The 25,635-nt window shown below is 42.8% G+C and overlaps 4 protein-coding genes across 4 annotated transcripts; 3 read left to right on the forward strand and 1 right to left on the reverse strand.

Moving 5' to 3' along the window:
• Nucleotides 1-4,059: 4,059 nt before the first annotated feature.
• On the forward strand, nt 4,060-9,329 carry paox (polyamine oxidase). Its single transcript, XM_023824086.2, has 7 exons — nt 4,060-4,844; nt 5,215-5,704; nt 6,067-6,266; nt 6,363-6,618; nt 7,323-7,435; nt 8,367-8,521; nt 8,902-9,329. The coding sequence occupies exons 1-7, from the start codon at nt 4,685-4,687 to the stop codon at nt 9,052-9,054; spliced, it is 1,527 nt and encodes a 508-aa protein (XP_023679854.1). The 5' UTR covers nt 4,060-4,684; the 3' UTR covers nt 9,055-9,329.
• A 458-nt stretch (nt 9,330-9,787) lies between these two features.
• mtg1 (mitochondrial ribosome-associated GTPase 1) lies at nt 9,788-12,497 on the forward strand. The gene is made up of 11 exons (XM_023824197.2): nt 9,788-9,901; nt 10,207-10,271; nt 10,585-10,689; nt 10,794-10,880; nt 11,017-11,073; nt 11,250-11,340; nt 11,530-11,591; nt 11,678-11,774; nt 11,905-11,986; nt 12,071-12,183; nt 12,266-12,497. The coding sequence occupies exons 1-11, from the start codon at nt 9,799-9,801 to the stop codon at nt 12,361-12,363; spliced, it is 960 nt and encodes a 319-aa protein (XP_023679965.1). The 5' UTR covers nt 9,788-9,798; the 3' UTR covers nt 12,364-12,497.
• A 1,628-nt stretch (nt 12,498-14,125) lies between these two features.
• Nucleotides 14,126-14,542, reverse strand: sprn (shadow of prion protein). The gene has a single exon (XM_072710417.1). It carries the CDS (start codon nt 14,540-14,542, stop codon nt 14,126-14,128), a length of 417 nt encoding a protein of 138 aa, XP_072566518.1.
• A 5,312-nt stretch (nt 14,543-19,854) lies between these two features.
• Nucleotides 19,855-23,576, forward strand: echs1 (enoyl CoA hydratase, short chain, 1, mitochondrial). Its single transcript, XM_023824198.2, has 8 exons — nt 19,855-20,092; nt 20,521-20,718; nt 20,969-21,096; nt 21,241-21,340; nt 21,627-21,731; nt 21,878-21,997; nt 22,295-22,362; nt 22,443-23,576. The coding sequence occupies exons 1-8, from the start codon at nt 20,008-20,010 to the stop codon at nt 22,506-22,508; spliced, it is 870 nt and encodes a 289-aa protein (XP_023679966.1). The 5' UTR covers nt 19,855-20,007; the 3' UTR covers nt 22,509-23,576.
• The last annotated feature ends 2,059 nt before the right edge of the window (nt 23,577-25,635 follow it).

Consider the following 25,635-nt stretch of genomic DNA (forward strand, 5'->3'; position numbering starts at 1 on the left):
CACGTGTTGTATAATAAGTTATCCATCTTGGGTTGTTCAGGCTGTTATCTGCTGCTGTCTGCGCTCCCCATACCAGCCATCTCTCGTCTGCTAGCTTCAGAACTTGCTGTCTCATGCCTTGATCAACTCCATACTCCATGCTCACACTGCAGCCCTGGGACATGCAGGATTGCTCTCAGATGGCACCCTAACCCCCCCCAGTTCAGCAAAATGTATTCCGGACCTTATTCCGGACCTTTACTTTGTATGGCTGATAGAATTTGGACCTCAGAGGGAAACAGAGTAGCCTTGGACTAGATGGTGTGCTCTCTGCTGCTGAGCACTCTTGTACACTCTTGTACAGCATGTAGAGTATACATTGACTAGACCAGGGGCTCCCAAAGTGGGGCTGGCGAGAAACTAGTGGGGAGGTGTCAGCTTTACAAAACATATTAGTAAAATTTTCAAAACATGAAAAAATATTCCATTATAATGATAACTGTACCCAAAGGGGATGCCCCCACCCCCCAGAGTTGGCAAAATGGGAGCTGTAAGGCCCTGGCACTGTTATTTTGGGGGTCCTGGGCTGAAAGGTTTAGGAACCCATGGACTAGACAATATACTGATCATGCCAAATGTTAGTATGTAAATATGTAAATGTAGCATTGTGAGTTTTAGGGAGATATTTCTTCCTGGATGATAGGTTGACAATAAAGATCTTTTGAATCGCGAAATGCTTACTGCCTCTCTCTGGGGATGGACAGTGTAGGTGGTGATTCAGAGAAGACAGCCACCGTCTATCTAGTGGCATCTCCCAGTTGATGTCACAGTAAGTCTTGAGTGCTGTAACACCCCCAGAAGGCACAACCCTGTTTTTTGTTCCCTGTACATCCACTCTGACCCCCACCTCTCTGTACACTTATTGTCTGCCCACTGACCCACGTCACCAGTTCCCATGACTTTTCCCACTGTTGCTTTGTGTTGAAAGTGAGCTCAACTCAAACATCTATTGTTACACAAAGGCCGGAGTACAAATACATGGAAACTTCTTTCCCACATGCCTGTTGGTGAGTGGCTTATTGACTGTCAGTGCACTGCTTGCCAGGCAGCTGACTAAGGCGGTGGAAAGGCAGCATTTAGGGCTGTGCTATTTTCAGTTCAGCCAATTCCAAAGGTGGCAGTGTCACCATTGGAATGCTTTATAACAGGGGTGTCAAACTCCAGTCCAGGGGGGCTGGAGTCCTGTGTAACTTTCAGTTTGACACCTCTGCTTTATAATAACCTTTCCTTGTATTGGCATTTATTCTTTCTCTTTATTGTGGTTATGGCTCCATCTGGTGCTGCCACCTTCATATTGGTTCATCTGTGTCTAATACAGTATGAAGCTGTTATGACATTAAGCATCTCTTTTGCATATAGTTACAGTTTCTTGGTACCAATTCATAATTAAACCCTATATGAATTAAATAGAAAACATCCTTAAGACCCTGATAAATGTAACTTTTATAGCCCTGCAAATACTTTCACTTTTCAATGCAAAACTTTCCTCTGTTCCAATGGTTTTGTCTTTAGAATGTAATCATCTCTGTTTGTTACTAACTGCTCCCTCTTGTGATGCTTCAGGCAAAAACAGCACCATGCAGCTTTAACCTTCCCTGGACTTAATACTAATAATAAGAAGAATTAATATTTATAAGCAATATGCATGCATTTTTTGTTTATTTTATGTAATGTAGTATGCTTTCAACATATTTGAGGTGCAGTTATTTTTTAAAAGCCTTTGTTCTATGCTTTTTGTAATTATGCAACAAAGCATTGCTACATGCATTGCTAAATTAAACATTACATAACAGTATAATAGCTGTTGTTAACGAATATGGACACTTTATTGACCTCGGCCCACTGACGTCACGGTGACGTCACTTGTTAGCTGGGTACAAGGTATTGAATGACGTCATATTTTTAAAGCAGCACTCGACATGGGGAACATGAGCGAACTGAATCCGGGGCACAACACCGGTGTTCTGTCATAAAATACTACCTATCGAGACGTGCTATCGAGCCTTCCTGCGCATGTGCCGTTCCACCGTTTTGGGATTAGGGTTAGGTTTTAGGGGTTAGGGTTAGGGTAAGGGTTTTATGGGGTTTTGGGGAGTTAGGGTTAGGGCTATCGATTAGCACTACGGTAGCATTTTTCAACAAGGCAGCATACACTCACCTAAAGGATTATTAGGAACACCATACTAATACGGTGTTTGACCCCCTTTCGCCTTCAGAACTGCCTTAATTCTACGTGGCATTGATTCAACAAGGTGCTGAAAGCATTCTTTAGAAATGTTGGCCCATATTGATAGGATAGCATCTTGCAGTTGATGGAGATTTGTGGGATGCACATCCAGGGCACGAAGCTCCCGTTCCACCACATCCCAAAGATGCTCTATTGGGTTGAGATCTGGTGACTGTGGGGGCCATTTTAGTACAGTGAACTCATTGTCATGTTCAAGAAACCAATTTGAAATGATTCGAGCTTTGTGACATGGTGCATTATCCTGCTGGAAGTAGCCATCAGAGGATGAGTACATGGTGGTCATAAAGGGATGGACATGGTCAGAAACAATGCTCAGGTAGGCCGTGGCATTTAAACGATGCCCAATTGGCACTAAGGGAAATAAAGTGTGCCAAGAAAACATCCCCCACACCATTACACCACCACCACCAGCCTGCACAGTGGTAACAAGGCATGATGGATCCATGTTCTCATTCTGTTTACGCCAAATTCTGACTCTACCATTTGAATGTCTCAACAGAAATCGAGACTCATCAGACATGGCAACATTTTTCCAGTCTTCAACTGTCCAATTTTGGTGAGCTCGTGCAAATTGTAGACTCTTTTTCCTATTTGTAGTGGAGATGAGTGGTACCCGGTGGGGTCTTCTGCTGTTGTAGCCCATCCGCCTCAAGGTTGTGCGTGTTGTGGCTTCACAAATGCTTTGCTGCATACCTCGGTTGTAACGAGTGGTTATTTCAGTCAAAGTTGCTCTTCTATCAGCTTGAATCAGTCGGCCCATTCTCCTCTGACCTCTAGCATCAACAAGGCATTTTCGCCCACAGGACTGCCGCATACTGGATGTTTTTCCCTTTGCACACCATTCTTTGTAAACCCTAGAAATGGTTCTGCGTGAAAATCCCAGTAACTGAGCAGATTGTGAAATACTCAGACCGGCCCGTCTGGCACCAACAACCATGCCACGCTCAAAATTGTTTAAATCACCTTTCTTTCCCATTCTGACATTCAGTTTGGAGTTCAGGAGATTGTCTTGACCAGGACCACACACCTAAATGCATTGAAGCAACTGCCATGTGATTGGTTGATTAGATAATTGCATTAATGAGAAATTGAACAGGTGTTCCTAATAATCCTTTAGGCGAGTGTATATCGACAGAACACCGGCATCCCTTCAGTACCATCTGCTGAGTAAGTCCTGCATAGTTAGACTCTTAATTGCCATCTGCATCATTTTTCGCTGTATATTTCGGCATTATTCAGGTCTTGACAGATTTTTTTCAAGAAAGCTTCCAATGTTCACTATGTGCAGCGAATACGACCTCTGATAATTCCTTAAAATAAAATAAAAAACGATGGTGTAAAAAATGTTTGGGACGAACAAATAGAAACTACAAAATACGTGCACTCAACTCGAAATGCTTACTCCGGTGATTGCATTGCGTTCTATAAGTACATACAGTAGTGCACGATTAGTTTTAGTAAAAATATTGCTTATTCTAATAACCAGGGATGCACATGACTGATACGAGAGTATGCTTCACCTTTCAACGTGATACGTGCGATAATCGATTGTTGTAACAGCGCAAATGTGTACCTATTTTATGTGCATATGCATTAATATGGCAAGAAATTATCGTACATTTTAAACTTTATATGATAATTCGTACTTCATTTGGGGTTTAAATGTACGGTAATTTCTTGTCATAACAGCGCAAATGCACATGAAATACATACAAATTTGCGATGTCACAACCATCGATTGCCCGTATCGCTTTTAAACAGAGGCGATCCTAGGGTCTGTTGGGGCCCCAAGCAAAAATTCACTGGGGCTCCCCCTCTAACCAGTTTTTGTCATCATTTGTTTTGATAAACGATAATAATGCGCACGATTTGCAGGTTAATAAATTCTCTGATAAAGTTCAAAGGAATGAACGTTCAAAACGTAATTGCCACTACCGTTGTTTAAACTGTCAGCTCTCGTTCGCCATCTAGTGGCTTGGGGGCCCCAAGCAGCTGCCTGCCCTGCCTGCTGACAAGATACGCCTCTGCTTTTAAAGGTGAATGCGTACTTGCCAACCAGTTATAGATGCATCTCTGCTTATAACATCCATACCACGCTTCTTAAAAGTGTTTTTTAAGATCAGCCTTGCTATACAGCGCTACCCCAGGCCTGACCTCAAATTACACGGTTGCATTCAAGGCTTCAGGATCTCACGTAACATTACTACTGTCACGTGGTGCCGCCTCCATCTGAAAGAGGAACTTCAGTTAAGCGCTGTACTTCTGGCCTGAAGATCCACACGAGAGGAAATATACCCATAAAATCGTAATAATTCAGCTGACATCTCGGGAATACGGAGTGCCAAAGTCCGTCTGAGGTGATCGGCGTTTCATATACATGCTGTGGTCACAGCTGCTATGGCTTTCCTGCAAGGTCTCGATTCGCACATAGTTGTTGTCGGATGCGGGATTTCTGGCATCGGAGCCGCTCAGAAGCTTCTGCAGCACGGCTTCCACAATGTACGGGTACTGGAGGCCACCGGCCGCAGCGGCGGCAGGGTCAAGACGGGGCACTTGGGTGAGTTGTAATGTAATATGTGTGTCACACATGCACGCACACGTAGGACAGTGACATCTGATATATCTGAGAGTCATTTTACATTTAATTTTAAATTGCTTTTATTCATTGCTTTTATTTCTATCTCATAATAAAATAAAGTGTGTAGAGTGTTTATGGACATTGGGCATGGATATTATATATTACATTTTAACAGCTTTCCCATGTCCTGTTTAACTCTTGGCTCCAGCATAACTTTAGCTGTAAAAATAAGTGAACCAGTAACTTTAGAAATTTCAGATATGACACTACAGAACAATAAACTAGGCGTGCAAAGTTAAGTGTAGACTGTACTTTTTCCATGTTTTCATATTTTCCATATTGTTTTTAGGCAGTAATATTGTAGAGATCGGGGCCAACTGGATCCACGGTCCGTCCCAAGAAAACCCGGTGTTCCGCCTTGCCTGTCAGTACGGGCTTCTGGATAAGGAGTCCATGACTGAGGAGAACCAGGCCATTGATGTTGCGGGTCACCCACCTTTCACAGCCACCTGGCTCTCCAGCTCGGGCCGCCAGCTGGAACCGGAGCTAACAGAACCGGTCTCCATGCTCTATATGACCCTTCTAGAACAGAGCCAGGTTTTCTACAGGCAGGGCCGGGAGCCCATGCCCAGCGTGGGCGAGTTTATAAAGCGTGAAATTCGGTTGGCCCTGAGCGATGGGCGGGGCAACCCCGTGACTGCGGTGCTGAAACGGGGTGTAGTCAACACACTGCTGAAGGCTGAGTGCTGTGTCAGCGGCACTCACACCATGGACGATGTGGCTCTGGGGGCTTTCGGCATGTACAAGACACTCCCGGGTCTGGACTGCACCTTCCCAGGGTAACGCCTCCTTCTGGCTAAAAGCGCTCATGGAAGCTATCATTGCATAAATATTTAATTAGGGCAGAAAGAAAAATTATTGGTTGAGAGAGATAACCAGTTAGATTGTAGAGGAGGTGGGTCCAACCAATCTGATGTGTTGGTCTCACCTCATCTTGTTGCTTGGACTCTACAATTCGATTGGTTATCTCTCTGAACCAATCATTTTCTGGTCTGTACTCAGAACATTTTTGTGTAAGTAAAACTCCCATGAGCGTTAATATCATAGCACAATCCTAATTAAATGTCTCCCGATTCAACACCTTGTCCTCTGCCCCCAGGCCTTGCCCTGTTAATATTCACCTGCAGTGTTTGTCATTCAGGGGCTATGAAGGCTTAATTCACCAAATGATGCAGACGTTACCGAAAGGCATGGTGTCCTACAACAAGCCAATCAGGTGCATCCACTGGAACAACTCTGATGGAAGTGCCCATCATTCCGGAAGGACCTTCCCAGTGCTGGTGGAGTGCGAGGATGGAGACACATTCCCAGCGGACCATGTGATCATCACTGTTTCACTGGGTATGGCAGCTGACCGCATACTGTCATGACGAATCACATCCCAAAAGCTGTCCTATGCAACACGTAGTTCATGGTGGATGCTGGTCTCATCCCAAGGCTACCTGAAGAAGCACCACGAGACGCTATTCAGACCCCGGCTCCCAGCCCAGAAGGCAGAGTCCATCCAGCGGATGGGGTTCGGTACCAATAACAAGATCTTTGTGGAGTTGGAGCAGCCTTTCTGGGAGCCGGACTGTGAGATCATCTTCCTTCTGTGGGAGGATGAGTCCACCCTCGCCGACATGGTGACTGATGTGAAGACGCTATGGGTGAAGAAGCTGTTTGGGTTCACCGTGCTCAGGCCAGCTGAGAGGTGAGGAGTCCATGGTCCATCATGGCTGCGGAGTATCTGCATTGTTAGATGAGAGGCTGGCACATTCGGCGATATTGAAACGCAATACAGTGAAACCAGTTTAAAACCAAATACCCTGGAGAGGCTGTTACGTCGGGAGTCACAAGCAAGCAACTCACTGGGGCATGTACAGTACTGTAGAAAAGCTTTAGACAGTCAAAAGAGCTGCTTTTAATCTGTGTAGCAAGTGTATATATGCTCAGAACAAAAAACACAAGTTAGCATTAGAACATATGCAAATTAAGAGTAACAGTAAAAACCAATCCAGAGCATTCCAGTCGTGTTCCAAGTTATTTCACTCTAACCTCCCCCTCTTTATGGCACCTCTGGGTGTATTGGACGGTTGCTGCAAATACTGGGGTGATTTTAGGAGGGGTTTTGAAATGACTCGGCTAATACACTTTGATAAACATTTCACAATCAATATCCTCAATTTAATTTCCATTTTTGGCCATTTTTTCACAAGTAATGTACAAATAATTTTAGGCTAGACTGTAATAATATAGTTTTACACAAATGTGAAGATCATTTAAACATCATTTTCTTTGACTAGGGTGGAGGGACTGAGTCTGGGACTAGTGATGTGCGTGTGGAGGCCTGCTCTCAGCACACTGGTCCAGTTCTGATGTCTTACTGAGTCAGGTGACTCCCCCTGTGACTCTCAGGTATGGACACATTCTGTGTGGCTGGATCGCCGGCCGTGAGTCCGAGCACATGGAAACTCTGTCCGAGGCAGAAGTGAAGCTCACCATCACACAGCTCATCCAGAAATTCACAGGTGACCTCCGTAAACCTGATATATATCTCTGAAATAGGATTCTTTCAGAACGGGACAGAATAGTATTGTCACAATACCAAAAATTCGATATCACTACTAAGTCATATATTTCAATTTCAATAATTTTCGCTAATTGTCCTAAATGGGGAAACACTCTCAAATGTCATTATTCTGCTTTATTTTAACCAAAAATATCTTAAATGATATTTGGGTCATTTGCAGGCGGGTCACTTAGAATTTAAGCATATCAGTCAAAAAGCAGGTTGGTCATCATTTTGTCTTTATTAATATTAAAGGTTTGAATCATGGTTGAGCTGAATTAATCTGCAAGTTCAAGTCATTTGTGAAATCAGCCCACGCATCACTGTAAAGTGTATACTTCATCTGCGGAGATGCTTTTTGATCACTGATTTCTTTCATGGGCATAACAGGGGAGTGAACTAGTTCCTGTCGGTCTTTGAATCCCTTGAAAGGGTTGGAATATTTGTCTGACCACTGTCTGGCCAGGTTTGACTAGTGTTGCCTCCCTTTGCGAAACACACTTTAACGCCGCACGTGCACAGAGGTGCTGCCGTGCTTAGGGCCTGGCCTCCCTCCAATTTATAGCCGATATATCTCTGTATTTCACTTTACACTTTAGGCTCCCTCTTTGTCAGTGATTTCAGGTGTTGCTGAAGTCGCTGCCATCTCTTCCGTGAACAAAGTGAAAAGGTCACTGCTCTTTTTGCCATTACGCTCGGTTGTTTCCCGCAACATCACCACTGTCAGCGTTGAGCTTAAAGAGACAGATCCCTTTTCGCTAGATTAAATAGTGATTCGCATAATAAAAGCATCGATTTTTTTCTAAATGCTAATACTACTTTTTTTCTCAGCACCAGTTTACCATGCAACCCTAGTACAGAATCAAAGTTGCCTGTTCCTCTCGTGGCAGGAAATCCGACCATCACTCCGAAGAGGATCGTCCGGTCCCAGTGGTTCCATGACCCATATACCTGTGGCTCCTACACTTATGTGGCCAGGGGCTGCTCGGGCCACGACATCGACACGCTGGCACAACCGCTCCCTTCAGAAGGCCCTCAGGCAAAGGTATGACCACGGGATTCAAGCCTCAGAAAAGAATCTTCAGCCCTTTCATACCCACATGACAGCGGCTGAAAATATTTTCGATTGGACTTAATGAGCTACTGGTTGATAACCTGTCACAAGCCAAATATGTATGACAGGCGTGGGTGGATTATGGCTAGTGCCAACTTTTTTGATTGTTATCCGGCGGTTCCAGTTACTTAATAAAGGCCAGAGCAGTCTTGGATATTATATCAGTTTTGGTGAATTGTGGTTTTTGGATCACCAAGGCCCTTCAGATGCCTAGGTGGGGCCTCAAATGATTTGTGCCCAGCGGCCTGTAATTTCTTAATCTGCCCATGATGAAAGAAATTGGTCATGCATGCTTGGTGTGTTCGCTGTAGTCTTTACAGGTGCTGTTTGCTGGGGAGGCAACAAACAAGTCCTTCTACTCCACGGTCCACGGGGCGCTGGAGGCTGGCTGTAGAGAAGCCCAGAGACTCGTCACCCACTACACCCCTCCTGCCTACCAAGGGCCTCTAGGGTCAAAGTTATGAGGGAATAAATTTGGCTGAACATTGTTTTAGGACATGATTAAATTTTTGTAATAATTGTTATGATGGAAATGATGGAAATGAAAGAGAGTGTCAGTGTGGTTTGATTTTGGGTTAAGTCGGCCCTGTTAATATTTACACCTTGCCTCCGTTTGGTCTCAGATTCACAAATCTTATACTTGAAATGTTAGATATCAAGTTAGTTATTAATTTTTACAGTACATTCAACTGATCATACCTTGCACACTAATCCACAAAAATAAAAATGCATTTTAAAACCTGTGCAGATCTCAATTTTTAAAGTGAATACTGTGACATTCAGACCATTGCATATTGTTTTTCTTTATGTTCATTCTTTAACTTTTGTTTGTGCATGTCTTTCCTTAAATTGTTTTCATTACCTTCGTTAATGAGTACATGTGAAGGAGACATATAAATGAGGGATGAATACATTTGCAACATTCATAGGAGCTGCATGACTAAGTTCAGAAAGAAGCCCCAGAATTTATCATGGAAAATAAAAAGCATTGGAAATATATATTGACTGCGCAAAAGTAAGAGTTTTAGAAAGTGCATCGATGGGCACGACATCATAAAAGGCTCCCGTTTTATGATGCAGCTGGAAAACCGCGACCATAGGAACCCGTTTTGCATAGGAACCATTCATCGGGTATTGGTTTCTAACCGGACTGTGCCTTGTGACAGTCTGCGAAGGCCAGGGCAGTCACGTGGGAAGGGAAGTTAAAGATGCGGTTGCAGCAGACGCTCTTGAATGCGTTGAAGTTCAGGACGGTGTTTGATTTTGGTGGTCGAGATGTCGCCCACTGGTTTCCTGGCCATATGGCCAAGGGTTAGTAACATCTTACATCATACTTTGTCCAACGAACTCTTATTCTGGCGAGAAGTTATATGATTAGTGTGATTCTTTCCAGACTGTCATTTTTAAAGCGGTCTGCACCTTACAATATAATGTTGATAAGCATCTGTTTACTTCCAAGTTAGTGCCCGTTAATCTTACAGACAGCTGCCTTAATTTCAAGTTTCCGAAGCACATTTGAGCTGTAGTGAATGTTTTCGATTTCCATTTACTGACAGGCTCGCGTGAAAATGTGTGGTATTGTGTTTTTTTCACTGAACCATCCTCTTTTTTTATAGGGCTTAAACAGATGAAAGCCAGTCTGAAAAAAGTGGATTGCATTATAGAAATCCACGACGCCAGAATATCCTTTGATATGTAATCGTGCACTTATCAGACGATTAAAATAAATGTTAGAGCGCTGTGGCAGGATTACTTTGGGAAGTAACCACTGCCTGAAAGTTATTCAGCTTTCTGTAAGCCTTTAACGTTTTCGGTATACGGAGGAAATATTACGTTATTTCAGTATTGTAAATCATTTCCTTATTGAGGTGCTAAATAGAGAAATCACTGCATATATCATGCCATTTGAACGGTGTATAGGAAGACTGGTCTTTTGCTGTTTAGCTCCGATGATATTACTGAGGCATGTGAAATGTTTTTTTTAACTGGACCACATACCGTTTTCTGGGAGAAACCCACTCTTCCAGGAAAGTCTACACATCCGTCCACATCTGCTCGTCCTAAATAAAACAGACCTTGCGGATCCCTTGAGTAAGCAGGTAGCCTATGTGTTATGATCACCCTTGTGTACATCTTCGGTTTGCCGATACGACGAAGTCACTGATGTGAGGTTTGAAGGTTCTCTCTTAAATTGCCCTCTCAGAGAACCTTAACAGGACTTGAGAAAGAGGGTGTGAAGAACGTCTTGTTCACGAACTGCCTGCGTCAGAACGATGAAGGTATTAAAAGGGTGAGCAAGCAAATTAAATGAATGCATAAATAAACACACCATCCTGACCCACCAAGTGGTGGCGCCATCTTCGACGGGCTTTAATAGACCCATGTGTTTTGTCTGTCCATATGCACACATGGATCATTCCATCCAGATAGTTCCTCTTATGACGGAAATGGTTGGGAATGCTCCCCGTTTTCACAGGGAAGAGGTGAGGTGCTCTTCTTTTTTTTTTTTTGGTGTTGCCTGTCCACAGTTATGTGTAACTTGTGTGTGGACCTCAAATGCTATTCCCAGCACTTTGTCTCATGACTAACGTCAGGGACGCCGCTGCTTTGATCTGCCATGTTTGTGGTTTTCCATTATTGTCTGCAAATCTATTTTCAGGACACTGATTACTGCGTCATGGTAATCGGGGTTCCAAATGTCGGGAAATCATCCCTCATCAATGCCCTGAGAAGAATGTATCTCAAAAAAGGTAGTCTGTTTCCATCCATCCATCTTTTATACCCCCTGTGTGAAAAGAATTACTACTTCAGTCTGGTCATATCAATGCCTGTTTGCACCTGTTTGCTTTGTCCAAGCACTGAAATGTGTGCCCTCCAGTTTATATTAAAGTGTGTTTTATTATTTTCTTCATTAAATATTTTTTATGTTCTGGTTTCAGGTGGAGCTTCTAAAGTTGGAGGTGAGCCTGGTATAACTAAGGCAGTTCTAACCAAGATTCAGGTAAAGCCCAGCAGTCTGTGTTGCCTGCAGTGGCAAATATTTACCACATGGTGGTGCTGCAGACCTCTCACCCATGGTGTCCACAGATCTGTGAAAGACCCCGAGTGTATTTACTGGACACACCTGGAGTCCTTCCCCCGAGAATCGAGAACGTAGAGACTGGAATGAAGCTGGCTCTGTGTGGTACGTGTGGCTTAAGTTGGTTGTAGTTTCTGTGGTTGATGTGGGGTTGATGCTCATAGCTGTGCCACTGTGATTTTGATGCGACCAGAATGAAAGCAGCCCTTCATGAGCTTGGGGGTCTTGTTCGCAGGGACAATCTTGGATCATTTGGTTGGTGAGGACATCATGGCGGATTACCTGCTATTTTCGCTGAACAGACTGCAGCAGTTCAGGTGACCGTCAGTCTGACTCGTGCCCCAAAACGGCGAGACGGTGGTAGGCAGCTCCGCTCATCATGACAGTGTTGCTGTGCGCAGCTACGTGGAGAAGTACAGCCTGGGGGATCCGAGCGACGACATTCAGGACGTCCTCAGGCGCATCGCGGTGAAGCTGGGCAAGACCAAGAAGGTGAAGGCGCTGACCGGAGTAGGTGAGATGGCTGCGGCAGTGGGGAGAAGGTTGGGATCGGCACAGCAGCCTCACACATGCCTCACGCGTCGTCTGCCTTCCAGGTGACGTGACAGTCATGGTTCCAAACTACAGTGCTGCTGCGTACGACTTCATCCGGGCTTTCAGGAAAGGAGAGCTTGGTCAGGTGCTGCTGGACTAAACTGGGCGGGGGGGGGGAGCAAAGGGGTCAGAGGTCAGGGGTCAGAGCCTCCTGGCCAGCAGGTGGCATCTGTTCAAGCCTAGTTGTATTGAACTGTAATATAATAATAAATGATGTATGACTGATTTAATGAATTTAGGCTGTGTGCTTCACTTGTTTGATGTCTCCTGTGTGTGTGGATCGGGGGGGAGGGGCATTGGCTCTGATGTAATGGGGTGGCTTTGATTTGTACCCAGACGTTCTGGTCTTCATCTGAAGTCTCACAGTAGCTGTTAACAACACAGCAAGTGGAGCTTCTGTAGAGAGACTGATTGTAGCGTAACCTCATGGGTACCATCTGTCCACCAGAATGCCACGTCTCTTATGGGAAATAGTCACAGAAAACTGTTGCCCAGGAAACGCATATGACCCAAAACGCCACTGTGTGTGTCACTGCTCTTGGCAGGGAAATTCTGCTCTCACTTTATAGCCATGCTTCACATGTCAACTGTGTAAGACCAAGTGATACTTGCTGTGTTGAGCTTCATCGCTTCATAATGACGACGGCCATGAGAGTATGAGGCGCAGTATTTGATAACAGTACTCTTTATTTAAACCTGTCAAAAAAGGATCTTTGACATAATGCACAAATTTGACCTGTATCAAAGGTCCAGTAACTGCGCGTTAAATGTTACAAAGTATTAGCATAGGCCAATAGCATCAGTTCAGAACACGTGTCAATGTTACGGTGTTAAGCTGCAGTGTGGAAGTCAGTCGTAAGGCAGCTTCTCTGTGCTTTGGGCTCAGTAAGAGTCCTGTGAATGTGAGCTGTTAAGCTGTATTTAAACGCACCCCTAACAAACGCCAAGCACCACGCGCTCCGAGTGTCAACACTGCTCTGGACATGGTACAATTCACAACAGTATCTAACATAGTAAAAAGATCTATTCAATATCAATAAATGCATGTATCTGAACTATAAGAAAAAGGATATAAAGATTATATATTTACTTTTGTCTATAAAGTAATTTTTACATAACATGCACTAGCTCTCTGTCTGTAGACCATGTATCACATACTACACTGCAATGCTGTTAGGACCTTCAACACAAAGCGTCTGAGGTTGGTCAGGACACCCAGAGAAGCTCTTGTTTGGCCTTGACCTACTTCAACGGGGACATTTCATGGTAAGACATTCAAAAATAACCGAAATGAATGACCCACACCCATTACAGCATATAGTGACTGGCCTAGCTGTGATTTTAATAACCGCTTCTTTTCAAACCTTGGGCAAAGATCAGGTTTGTTTCATTCTTCAAGGTGACCCCTTAGTGTGATTGATCTTCCCACATCTGCATGTTCTACTGTGGCTCTAGATCCATCCATTCACGCAATTTCCAAACTGTTTACACAACCAAGGTTTGTGGTTAAGCCTACTTTATTCTATTTATTATTTTATTTACCTTTTGTTGTATTAAAAACTTGGCAGTGATATCTGTTGTCATGTGTCATGTATTTACAAGCATACATTGCTTTTGTTCTTTATAAAGGATTATTAGCATAACTATTAATTAAAATTCTAATTTCTATCGTTTGTATGTGTACACTTGGCATATGTGAATACAAATGAAAATACTGATCCCCGAGCTGGTATTTCTTCAGTAAATGGTGTTTTCCTTGGCAAAAGGCAAGCCTATTTATCTTACTGCTCATTTCCCATTGGCTGCTAGACAAGCCTACTTCCAATGTGTACTTTCCATTGGCTGTAGGACAAGCCAGCTTCCTAGAGGTTGATTTGGATAAGAATGTTGATCGAACAAAACACTGTGACAACCAGTCCAATGGAAGACACAGGCTTCAGAGAGGCTGATGTTCTGGCGCTGTAGAAGTCGCTGTTGGTCCAGTTGCCATACTGATCGTCACCCGTGAGTGACTCTGAGCTGTCATATGGGCGGACCTGGGACGAGGCATACCAGCCCCCAGCGGCCAGCCCGACCGCCGCACCGGCTGCGGCTGCCGCCGCCACCCTCGCTTGGGACGAGCTATAGCGCCCTGTGAAGCGGGCCCGAGTTCGTGAACCGCGTGCACTGCCGCGGGCAGCACCCCGTGCTCCTCCTCTCCCTCCTTTGGAGACGACGGTGTCACAGAGGAAGGCGGACAGCAGGATCAACGTCCAGCAAGTTGCCACAGCTCTATTCATCATGGAAGATCTGTTCTATGGAAAAAGACGGGAAGCGTGTCAGTAGGTTTTATTTTTTTAATGCCAAAGTGTGTCCCGACTGGACGTGCCAACCATCTACTCAGCCTGTAGTCAGGAAAGCACAGTGGTGAAAAAACAAGTGACGATCAGCTAAGGAAAGATTTATTTGTGGGTAAGAGTATCAGTGTACATCCCTTAATTCCAAATATAAAATTAAACATTTGGACTGGAGCATACAATGTAGAATACCCTTCTCTCAAATTTCCAGGAAATAGTAAAACTTTGAAATATGTAAAAACATAACCCATTTTTAAGCTTGGAACAATGTGAACACTGTCACTGAAGTATGAATTGTCTAATTAATCAATCAATCAATTTGAAGGCAGCAAGTTAGAAAAATATAATCCTACCAATGTCACTGTCCCTCTTACTTAAGTTTCATGAACAGAATCTGGGCTGGGCCTTTCACTACATACACACAGGGGGTCCTGAGGAGAATGCAGCACTCAGGATCACAAGCTCAAACACCTTATCATAAAATGAAACTGGTGAAAAAGACACATTGAGCTTTATAATGCAAGAGACAGAATTCTACCTCTGCTCTCCACATGAGCAACAAGTGTCTCCCTTACTCTGTAAAGCATTACTGCTGCAAATGCATACGTATTGGCACTACGTCTCTTAAAGAGATACACACAGATTTCGTTTGTGGATTACATCCTCCTCCCCCTTAAAGTATAATATCCAGATAAGCATTACTCTGTATTAATGTCGGAAGACATTGAATTTGCTTATTTTTGGAGTGCAATACATTCCCCAGCTCTGTTATTTGACGACTGACAGCTACATTTTGCTGAATAAGCCGTCTCTAGATCTGAGGGGTAAGTGGGAGGTGCTCTGCTCCTATGAGGTCTTCCATTCATTTTGACCAATTCCTGGCAGAAACTCTGCACTTTTAATCTCTGGTTCATATCTGCTTCAAAGGAACATCACTTCTTCAACCTTCAAATCATCCTCTCCCCTCTTATCCATCACAAAATGTAACATGCATGGACTGAAACGGCAGGCTAGAGACCTCTCCTTCATCGAAATATGAATAATGTACCACAGACTCAAGATCCTCATTCATTGGCTGTGAAGCATGAGTCACTGGTCTCTTGTCCAACTCCAGTTCCTTCTCATCACTGATTTTTGCAAGTAAAAACCTTCAAAGCAGTAGTAGTATTCTGTGTAGGGTCCATTCTCACCCCTCCCCATCTTTCTCTCTTACCACATAAACCAGAATGTTCTCACTCCACTGCTTAAACACTATGTCGACCTCTGACTCCCATCTGTCAGCAATCCTGTGCTTTCTGTTCAGACCCAAATTTCTAGCCGACACACTCTTGGCGCTTTTCCACTGGCAACAGGAACCTGGCCGTACCCGATCCATACCACAAAGAGAGACTAGTTACAGTGTGGTTCCAGCACGGTTCCAGCTCGCTTCGGTTTTCCACTGCAGAAGGGTCAGGTCAGTAAAGGCTTTGCCAAGTTTGGAGAGCAACAGTTATGTAAAACCAAAGAGGCACTTGTTTAAAGATCACACAGTGTACAGGTACATCATGATTTAATATGTGCTAATTCTTGCTAGCATGAGTCTGAGAATTGCCATGTTATTTTAGCATCAAATAAATCTGCATTAAGAATCCATTCCATTCAGCCATCTATAGTATTGCTTTTAGTAAGAAATGTTCAAATTCCAAGTTACCAGCAATGCATCATATTGACACAGATCACCGGTTCTTACTTGTCTCTGTGCTTTTCAACCAATCAGATGGTGATGCCCCAAACAGTTTGGTTTTGTCACTCTTTCAGCCCTGCTTACTAGTCAGCTTGGGTATAAGTCAGGCTCATATCATTTACAATGGAAAAGCTCGGTTCTTAGTGACAGTGGAAAAGCTTCATCTGTCTCCTACATCAATATCTGCAGATGTGACCTTTGCATGCCAGTGTCTCTTATTCATTAATTGTCTTTTCTCTGCATTTTTGGAAGCTAGATGATTTGTCCCTGAGTCTCCTTTGGAGATCCTGAATGTAAGTGGAATTTTGCCCATCTGGACTAATGCTGAAGCAAAGATCAATCAGAAGATGAGGCTGTTTGCCTAAAATAAAAATAAAAAGGAGACACATCTGTTGCACCATCATGAGGGCAATTATAGACAATTATTTTCACCACTGTTCTTTTCCTTTGACACTCAGGGTCCCAAGAAGGTCCACATCACTCTTTCCTCATATTCTTCTAAAGTACGGGGGAAAAATCGAGAGATGCTATAACCTCATATGTTAGTGTCTGTCGTAACCTTTTCCATTGTTCGTTGGAACATAGATGAGCTTGAGACCTTGCGGCTTTTTTTGTGGAACGCCACGTACCAAATGGAGTAGTAAACACAGTTTTCGGGTGGTATGAGGGCTCTACCTTGAGCTGCTAAAAACACTTTTCAGCTCCAGAACAGTGAACCATTTCAAGACAGCCCAGGAACTCGGAACTAGGGTTTAGGTTCCTGAACTTCAATAAAAAAAGTGCCAATTCTGGCCAACTGAATAAATTCAAGGATCTCTCCTCCTAGTAGCTGATCCCTTATTCTACATTAAGTGAGAAAATGCATGACTAATGGTAGCCTGGATTTTTACCATCTAATATGTAAATATTTTTGACATTTGAATTTTATGCGAATAATGAAATTTGACTAACCTGACCTGTTAAGGCCCACCATACAATACTATTGTTGTGAATCTTGCATGATCATCTGTTATCAAAATGGTCCCCATTGGATATTTTTCCACCCCCATGCCTCCTTGGCTACTGATCACCACTGCTGTCTTTGGTTCATTGACTTACAGTTGTATTCCAGTAAACTAAGCACTGGCTTGTTCTAAGCTGACCCATACACCAAGCTAAGTTCAGCTGTACTGGAAAAATAGCACAATATGCCCCCCCCCTCCCCCCCAGTAGTCATCTTGGAGAACGGCTCTCCAGAGAAACACTGTTAGCAATCTACAGGGTGTAACTACAGCTGCCAGCCATACTGCCTACACAGAGCCTTCAGAAAGACGACTCTGACAGGAGGAGATCTCAACACCTTCACACCGCAGACTCACGGCAGTGAAGACATGGCCCCGGCGTCTTCTCAATTCTACCATACTTCCGCGCGACGTGTATTAAGAAACGTTAGCAAAAGAATAATCATGATAATAAAACGTGTCTCGTATATTTGATATAAGGCTTGGAATCATTAAAGACTACAAAATCCGTCGTTCACAGCGTAGTCGAAAATGAATTTAGGGACGCTTCCTAGAATAGAAGGCGAGGGAATGTCAGTGAAAAGGCATTACACCCGACTGGATCCACAGTGTCAAAGTACGTAGAAAGCAGAACATTATCAGTAACCTAATGAAGGTCCGAAACAGAAGGAAAAAATCGCCGGGCGCTGCGCAGGTGTCTGCCGAAACCCAAAACATCATGGAACACTGCAAATGATGCTTAAATTTTCCCTGATTTAGTTTAATTAAAAACCCCACTAACATCCCCCAATTTATCGTCATCCCTTAAAATTATAAAACGGGTCAGCAGCGATTTTGGAAAATGTTTAATTCCATATCGTGTGGAAATATCCGAATTATATCGGCGTATAATAATTATATTGGCGTCCATTGTGATTGGAATTTGACTTATAGGCTAATTCAAATATTAAACCTCCAAAGGATACGACAGTAGTAGCGGTTTGGTAAAAATCGACAATTCCAAAACACCAAAGAGATTATTAAACATAAATCCATATGTATAGGCTATATTTTTCGACAGAAGATAGATTTTTATTGATTTGCTTAATAAATGCTGCTACATAGGAAAATATGCACATCAGATACATGCTTATAAGCTTGTCCTTGTGTATTTTGCAGCCAGTTATGTATATTAATAACGAAATCGGCGTATTAGCCTTCACACCGCGATTTGCAATACGAAAGGAAGGGACGAGTAGCTTGCTTTTACCATTTCATCGCCATTTCTGCAATATGTTTGAACGGAACACGTATTTTATTCAATCAAATGGCTCATATTAAACATTTAATATGCTGCATCTACTTAGGACGTTTTATTAATTCCATAAAGAAAATAACTTAAAACACTCTACCAACCTCGATCGATGAGCCACTTCACTTGTCTTCATTTGCGTCTTGACAATAATTTTGGAGAGTCCTCTGGGATATCTAAATTGATACACCTGAACACCCCCAGACGCTCTGATGTCTTCACCGGCGCACTGGTCGGAAAAAGGGGACACTTCAAATGCCGGCGCCACCCCTCAAAACACAAATCACATGGTTTTATACTTGTTCAGCTGCTGATCAGATCAACAAGGTTTTCTGTTTCATTTTATATTTGGCAGTCCAACAGGATCCATCCCACATCTAACCTGAGAGTGCGCCCCTAATATTTCCCAGTACTTTATCAGACTAGCGCTGCTGAGGTCTGTGTTAAGCCAAATACCAACGCTAACCGGTGATCACTGATTCTGTGTTTCTGTGCTTCCGCTACCCACTTTGCCACTGTGATTCCTGCTGACAAAAAGCCTCATCATCTCTTCGTCTACGTGTCATATTTAGTCCTCACAACTTAGCACCCGTATCCTCTGCAGTGCCATTCCTTCTGATGTGCGTATGAATTTAGGTCACCCTCAATAGTCTGCTGCATATGTTCCTCTTTCGCAGTCAATTTTCTTTCTTTCTTTCTTTCTTTCTTTCTTTCTTTCTATTTTCATTTATTCCCGTACCTATACACGTTCACCAGGCTCAGCATTATGCATATTATTTAATCGATTCATGCGCACCCGTTTGTAGCACACTCGGTCTTTTTAATTTTATTATGTAATGGCAGCGACAGGGCACTCAGCTCCCTAAAACAGGTATACATTGTAAGATAAGAGAACATGACAAGGATGCACTGCAGAGCTGCACATAGGACCCTGGAAAATGATTCATTATATGTGAGGGTTTGAAGGTCCACAGCAGCAGTAGGGACATGCACTGGAGTGGCGCCGATATGGGAAAGTTTCGCAGCCTTTTATTCTCTTATGTAGTGTAAACACACACATAGCAGGTCGTTATTATAGACAACAACTTCATTGCTGAGTTGTTAAATAAATTGCACACATTACGGATGCAGTGATTCACGAAGAGAATGAGCACCTACAACTTTGAACTTTGAAGCACCTACAAGGCGGCGACACTAGGGGGCACTGTCCGCAGCGCAGCTGAGCCGCTCCGCCCCCTTCTCTTTCGTTGGTGCTGCGAGTGCAGAAAGCACGTTCGTGCGTATAATAGGGCCAAACTTGCACGGGGTCGCACAGAGCTAAACTGAATTGGGGATTGCACTTTCGTGCCGAGCCGAGCCGAGCCGAGCTCCACTTTATTCTAGCGCTGTAAACATGGCGATGTTTTTCAGATCCGCGTCGCTCGTTGTGAGACAAGCCACTGCGCTGTCTTTGGCTGGTGCACGGCGGTATAGCACGGGTGCGTATGTTACCCCCTGGGCATTTAGGGCTTTCGGGCAATTCACAGTATTTGGGTCATGCCGTGGTTCGCTCTGCCGGTGCACAGCTCATAACGTCATGCGTTGTGATCTGTCGTGCTGACCAAAGTTACACAGAGGACAGTCCTAACACCCTTGACCTTAAAAGCAGTAGAGAATATTTTTTTTATAGCTAAACGCATATTACACTCTGTATTTTATATTGCATTGTATGTTAGTGCAAACTGTGTCTTATGATGCGTCATATGATTATATACTGTACTTATGTCTACTTCCAGGATTTATTATGGTGGACTTGTGTGTTTGTTTTGCTCACGGCACTGAATAATGTGGTTTGAGCAGTAATTATGGCAATGTGGCGGTTTATTAGCTACTGCATTATTACAGAGGCTGACATTTGACGTTTTAGGCGCTCCGTATCAGTATATCCTGGTGGAAAAGAAGGGAGAAAAGCAGGATGTGGGTTTCATCCAGCTGAACCGACCAAAGGCGCTGAACGCCCTCTGTGATGGTTTGATGAAAGAAGTGAGTCAGGCCCTAGATGCCTTTGAAGAGGACAGCCAGGTCGGGGCCATAGTCATCACAGGCAGCGAGAAGGCTTTCGCAGGTGAGGTACATCTATAGACTAGGGGTGTGCTCAACAGGTAGAGCATTGCACTAAGATGTGGGTTCAAATCCCATGGAGCATACTCAAAATGTAACCCCTCTACTGTCACTTGCTTTTGGCTAAAAGCATCAGATAAATGAGTAAATGGTGAAATCCTAGGTGTTTCCTTGAAGTACTAAAGAGTTGAGAATAGTACGAGTTGGGTAATTCTGTAGTAACTTGGTTGTGCTGTCTTTCGCATCACTTTCAGCGGGGGCAGACATTAAGGAGATGCAGAACAGGACTTTTCAGGAGTGCTACAGTGGGAACTTCCTGTCCCACTGGAACAAAGTCTCCACAGTGAAGAAACCTGTCATCGCTGCAGTGAACGGCTTCGCGGTGGGTGCGGCTCCTCCCAGTGACATTGGAGGCAGAGTTTCGGCTAACATTGTGGCTAATATTCTGTTAATGTCTCAATTTCGGGCTTATCTTGTGGAAATCTCATAAAGCCAGTTGCTGTGGAATAATTAGTGTGCTCTGCAGCTCGGGGGAGGCTGCGAACTGGCGATGATGTGTGACATCATTTATGCTGGGGAGAAGGCTCAGTTTGGACAGCCAGAAATCCTGTTGGGAACCATTCCTGGTAAAAAAAAAAAAAAACTTGTTTTTTTTTTTGATCGCAAGTTGAGATGCAGCAGTCGGTTTGGGTCACACTATTTCCCCTTACCTGCTTCCCATCGTCCTCCCAGTAACATTGGCACCTCTGCCACACTAAAAAGCACAAGATCTAAAAGAGCTTGTCATTTACTGACATAACAGTAGAATACCGGAGAGTCTGACTTGAGGAGGATGTTATCGAGCCAGATGCAAATTCCTGTGTAGCTACATCACAAGTGTGTCGGCCACAAACGGGCGATTTGCTCTTGCAGGTGCTGGTGGAACACAGAGGCTCACCAGGGCTGTTGGGAAATCCCTCGCTATGGAGATGGTGCTTACAGGAGATCGGGTCTCTGCTCAAGAAGCCAAACAGTCAGGTACTGGCGCTGGAACACTCACGTGCACACTCACGTGCACACCCACCGAGCGTCCCCCTTGAGGTTGCTGCGAGATTGAGTTTTGTTTGTCATCTCTTGTGTTTTTTGAGCAGCGTTTGACACTTTTAGTTTGACTTGTTTTTCAGGCCTTGTTAGCAAAGTGTTCCCCATCGACCAGCTGGTACCTGAAGCTATTAAGTGTGGGGAGAAGATAGCAGCCCATTCTAAGATTATCGTTGCGATGGGAAAAGAAGCCGTCAATGCAGGTCAGGGCTGGTCTTTGTCCCTTTTGGTTATCCTGATGCTCCTGCATGGTAATTGCTCTGACTTGCATGTCATTTTATAGTGTAAACATAGTTAGGAATTATGATACCTAGTCTTCCAAGGTTATTTAATTGCACTTATACAATGTGAAATACTTTCGATGTGTATTCTAATGAAAGATCCAGTACTTGTGTGGGTAATCAAGAATAGACGCAAGTAAAGATGCATCCTTGTGTGGTTGCCTGACATCTGTTGGAAAAGCATGAGGTAGTGATGTTATGTGACTGTTCGCCTTTCAGCCTTCGAGCTGACGCTGACTGAGGGAAACCGTCTGGAGAAGAGGCTGTTTCATTCCACTTTTGCCACCGTGAGTATCGTCACCTTGAGCCCCTTGTCTGCATGCTGCTCACTCACTGACTCCTGTTTGCTTCTTCTATCTCATCTCAGGATGACAGGAAGGAAGGAATGACTGCATTTGTGGAAAAGCGGAAAGCATCATTCCAGGACAAGTAGGGAAGGAGTCCTTGGTGACCTTGTTTATCCTCAATGGTCCTGAAGTGAAGTCGGAGGTCCGATGTGTACATGCCTTATGTTTGCACACAAGTACTGATGTGTTTTTCTGTCGAGTCCTTCAGCTTTGCTGTGAGGAATACAGCCAGAATTGCAATCTGTGCATAATTTACTTTTTGTTTTATTGGTAGTTTGAAAATAAAAGCATTACGCAAATCACTTCATATAGACCCCTTTATTAAGCTAAATTGCAGTATTGTACTTTCCAGTTATTAAATGTTAGAAATGTAGCAGGTTATGAAAATGCATATATGGTATTTACAGTTGGTGGAAATTTATAGGCAGTGAGTTTGGTATTAACTTTTACAAGCTGCAATGACTGATTAAAAACTCAACCAGAGCTAACCGGGATCTGATTAGATTTATAAAAGCATGGTGCTCACCACAACTTATAAAAAAGTAAATAACTTGTAGTGTGACACACGACCATGGGAGGTCACTTGTTAGGGTGACCACCTAATCCATGTCATTAGGGACACTATGAGCTACTTCAGCTTTTACGAACTACTTTAAATCTGAAAGGGTTCTGTGCTCTGCTAAAATGTTTGGTTAGTTCCTAGATTGAAAGACTCATCCAGCTGTTTCGCATTAACATTACTGACACATATGCATGATTATAGGAGACTGACCAATCAGCATACGGCAAGAACCCAGTGCTTAAGTGAAATCCTGGTCCTTTTAATTGAAATGTATGAAATGGTAGTTTACAAATCCTGTTGTAGCTCATAGTGTCCCTCCTGACATGGATTAGGTGGTCACACTATCACTTGTCTATGTATTTTAAGCAAATATAAGAAGCTGGAGATGTAAGGTGGCTGTGAAACATGGAAAAATGACCCTCCAAGGGGCAGCAAAGCATGACCAGAAGTAATTCATTCGTGATCGCAATTTAATTGACCTGGAGAACAGGACTGTAGGGTGAATATATCCTAATTTTTTTGTACTATTGATCAGATTGAACATGTAAATATGAATGTACATATAAATAAAGTGCGGTTTTTGATCATCTGATTTGTTTTGCTGATAATCTAATGTACCCCTCAAGTTTTATTTCAGATAAATCTACTGTACATCAAAGCTATACAATCGAAAAGATTTTACTTATGATGCTTTTTAGTGTGATTACAGTCAGGAATATGAATGTTGGAATATATTTTGCCCAGCCCTGAATTTTTTAGGTATTGAGTACACAAACGGTGGTTGACTGTGCTTGAGGGTTGTCGCCGATGGGTGGCAGTATTGTACAATGCTGATGTAAAATGGTTGCGCTATGGCTCTCTGCGCAAAGTATTTTGGGAGTTGAAGTTTTACGCCTCTTAGTCACGTACTGTAGAAGTTACGGTGTTCATTAACGTCAGCTGTTCTAGAAATATGTAAAGGATTTGGCAGTATATTGTATGTTCCGTTGTTTAAATTTTTCTCTTTATTAAATTTTGGGGGAAAAAATGGAGAACATAGGTTACTTATACTGTGAAACTGAATTTTGTAGGAAGTCTATTATGTATCGCCGTTAAGGGAAAATTCTCAGGCTTTTGGGAAATATTGATTCATTTAGATTCATTACAATAACATGTCAAATTCTGAAGTGTGGGACTCAATATAAACTCTCCGTGATAAGGTGCCAGTCCACAATCTTTGAAAGTACATGGACAAGTTCGTTGCACCAGTGATGTTTACAATTAATTTGATATTTGACTCTTACCATGAATTTCAACACCAGTTTGAGATCCTTTAGCGGCTCGGAAAAAGTAAAAATATATATATATATATATTGTTGATCAATAACTGTACAACAGAGCCGTTTTTTGGTGAAATAAAATATGGAAAAAAATCCTAAATTTAACTGTGGAAATAACAGCAAATGTCCAATGGATTATTCTAGCATTTTTAACGACTAACATTGATGAAAGCATGATAACTAAGACTTAGGTTTGGTACTTAAGTTTGAGATTGTTATATCTGATTTTATTGCTAGATATATGTATTATAGAATAGAATTTTATTCGTATAAGTAATTATAGAATAGAATTTTATTCGTACAAGTAATTATTATAGAAGAAAATTGAACGATTAAATCTAATTTATTGGGTTAAATTTAACCGCGTAATTTTTATGTATTGTGTCTGAAAAATGAATAATGAGGATTTTAAATGTGTGTGTGTGTGTGTGTGTGTGTGTGTACATATAAGGCTGTATTAAATTAAACTGGTTTCTTCTGAATGAGACCTGTCCTTATCAAATGTAACTTTATGACTGCCTTTTTCACCTTAAGAAAACTATTTTTTTCCGTATCACAGCCGCCAGAATTTGTCCGAAGAGGCAATGCTTCACATAGGCTATAGAATAGAATGTCTGAATTGTATAAAATATTTATAATAGCAACGTGTTGAAAAAAAATTTAAGGTGAAAATGTGTCCTGTAAATATGAAAAACGTTTCACAATTATAAAAACACTTATAATTCTCAGTAAGTCTAGGAAAACTTACAGTCCTCAAAATGAAAATTAATCTTGTTCCTAAATTTACAATAACTTTTTTTCTTCCAAATACTCTTGCTTCGAAATGCATTTAACTTCGGGGGGAAAAATCCATAACAGATTTGATTATGGAAAGAACCTTTTATTTCCACCCAATCTCTAAAGGCGCTTCTGTCTGTGATCTCAGTGTTTCTTCACACAGCGAAGCCTTATATCCTCACAAGTCCATAGCCTAATTGATTTTTATTTTCATTCAATATTCCCCAAGAGCTCGCTTTCTTCTCCGCTTCTGGAACAAAACTTTTAAAAGGCGAGGGAAAAAAGTCTTCTCACACCGAAGAGACGGCACAAAGGTTCTCAGAAAAGAACGGAGGTTTCACTTTGAAGTGTGTCCCCTGCTATCGAAAGGTCAAAATAATAAATGTAGACCCAATTGAAGCGTTCACTGGAGACAAAGGGGGCAAAACGTTACATTTTGGCAGAGGCAGCCCCTCATAGCGTGATAAACCCATTTAAAAAAGCAGAACCAAAGAGCCAACAGCATGGGTCCGCGGATAAATAAAAGATCTTTCAACTGATCAGACAGTCCTGGCT

This window comes from Paramormyrops kingsleyae, chromosome 3 (genome assembly GCF_048594095.1).
Source record: "Paramormyrops kingsleyae isolate MSU_618 chromosome 3, PKINGS_0.4, whole genome shotgun sequence".
Classification (NCBI taxonomy): domain Eukaryota; kingdom Metazoa; phylum Chordata; class Actinopteri; order Osteoglossiformes; family Mormyridae; genus Paramormyrops; species Paramormyrops kingsleyae.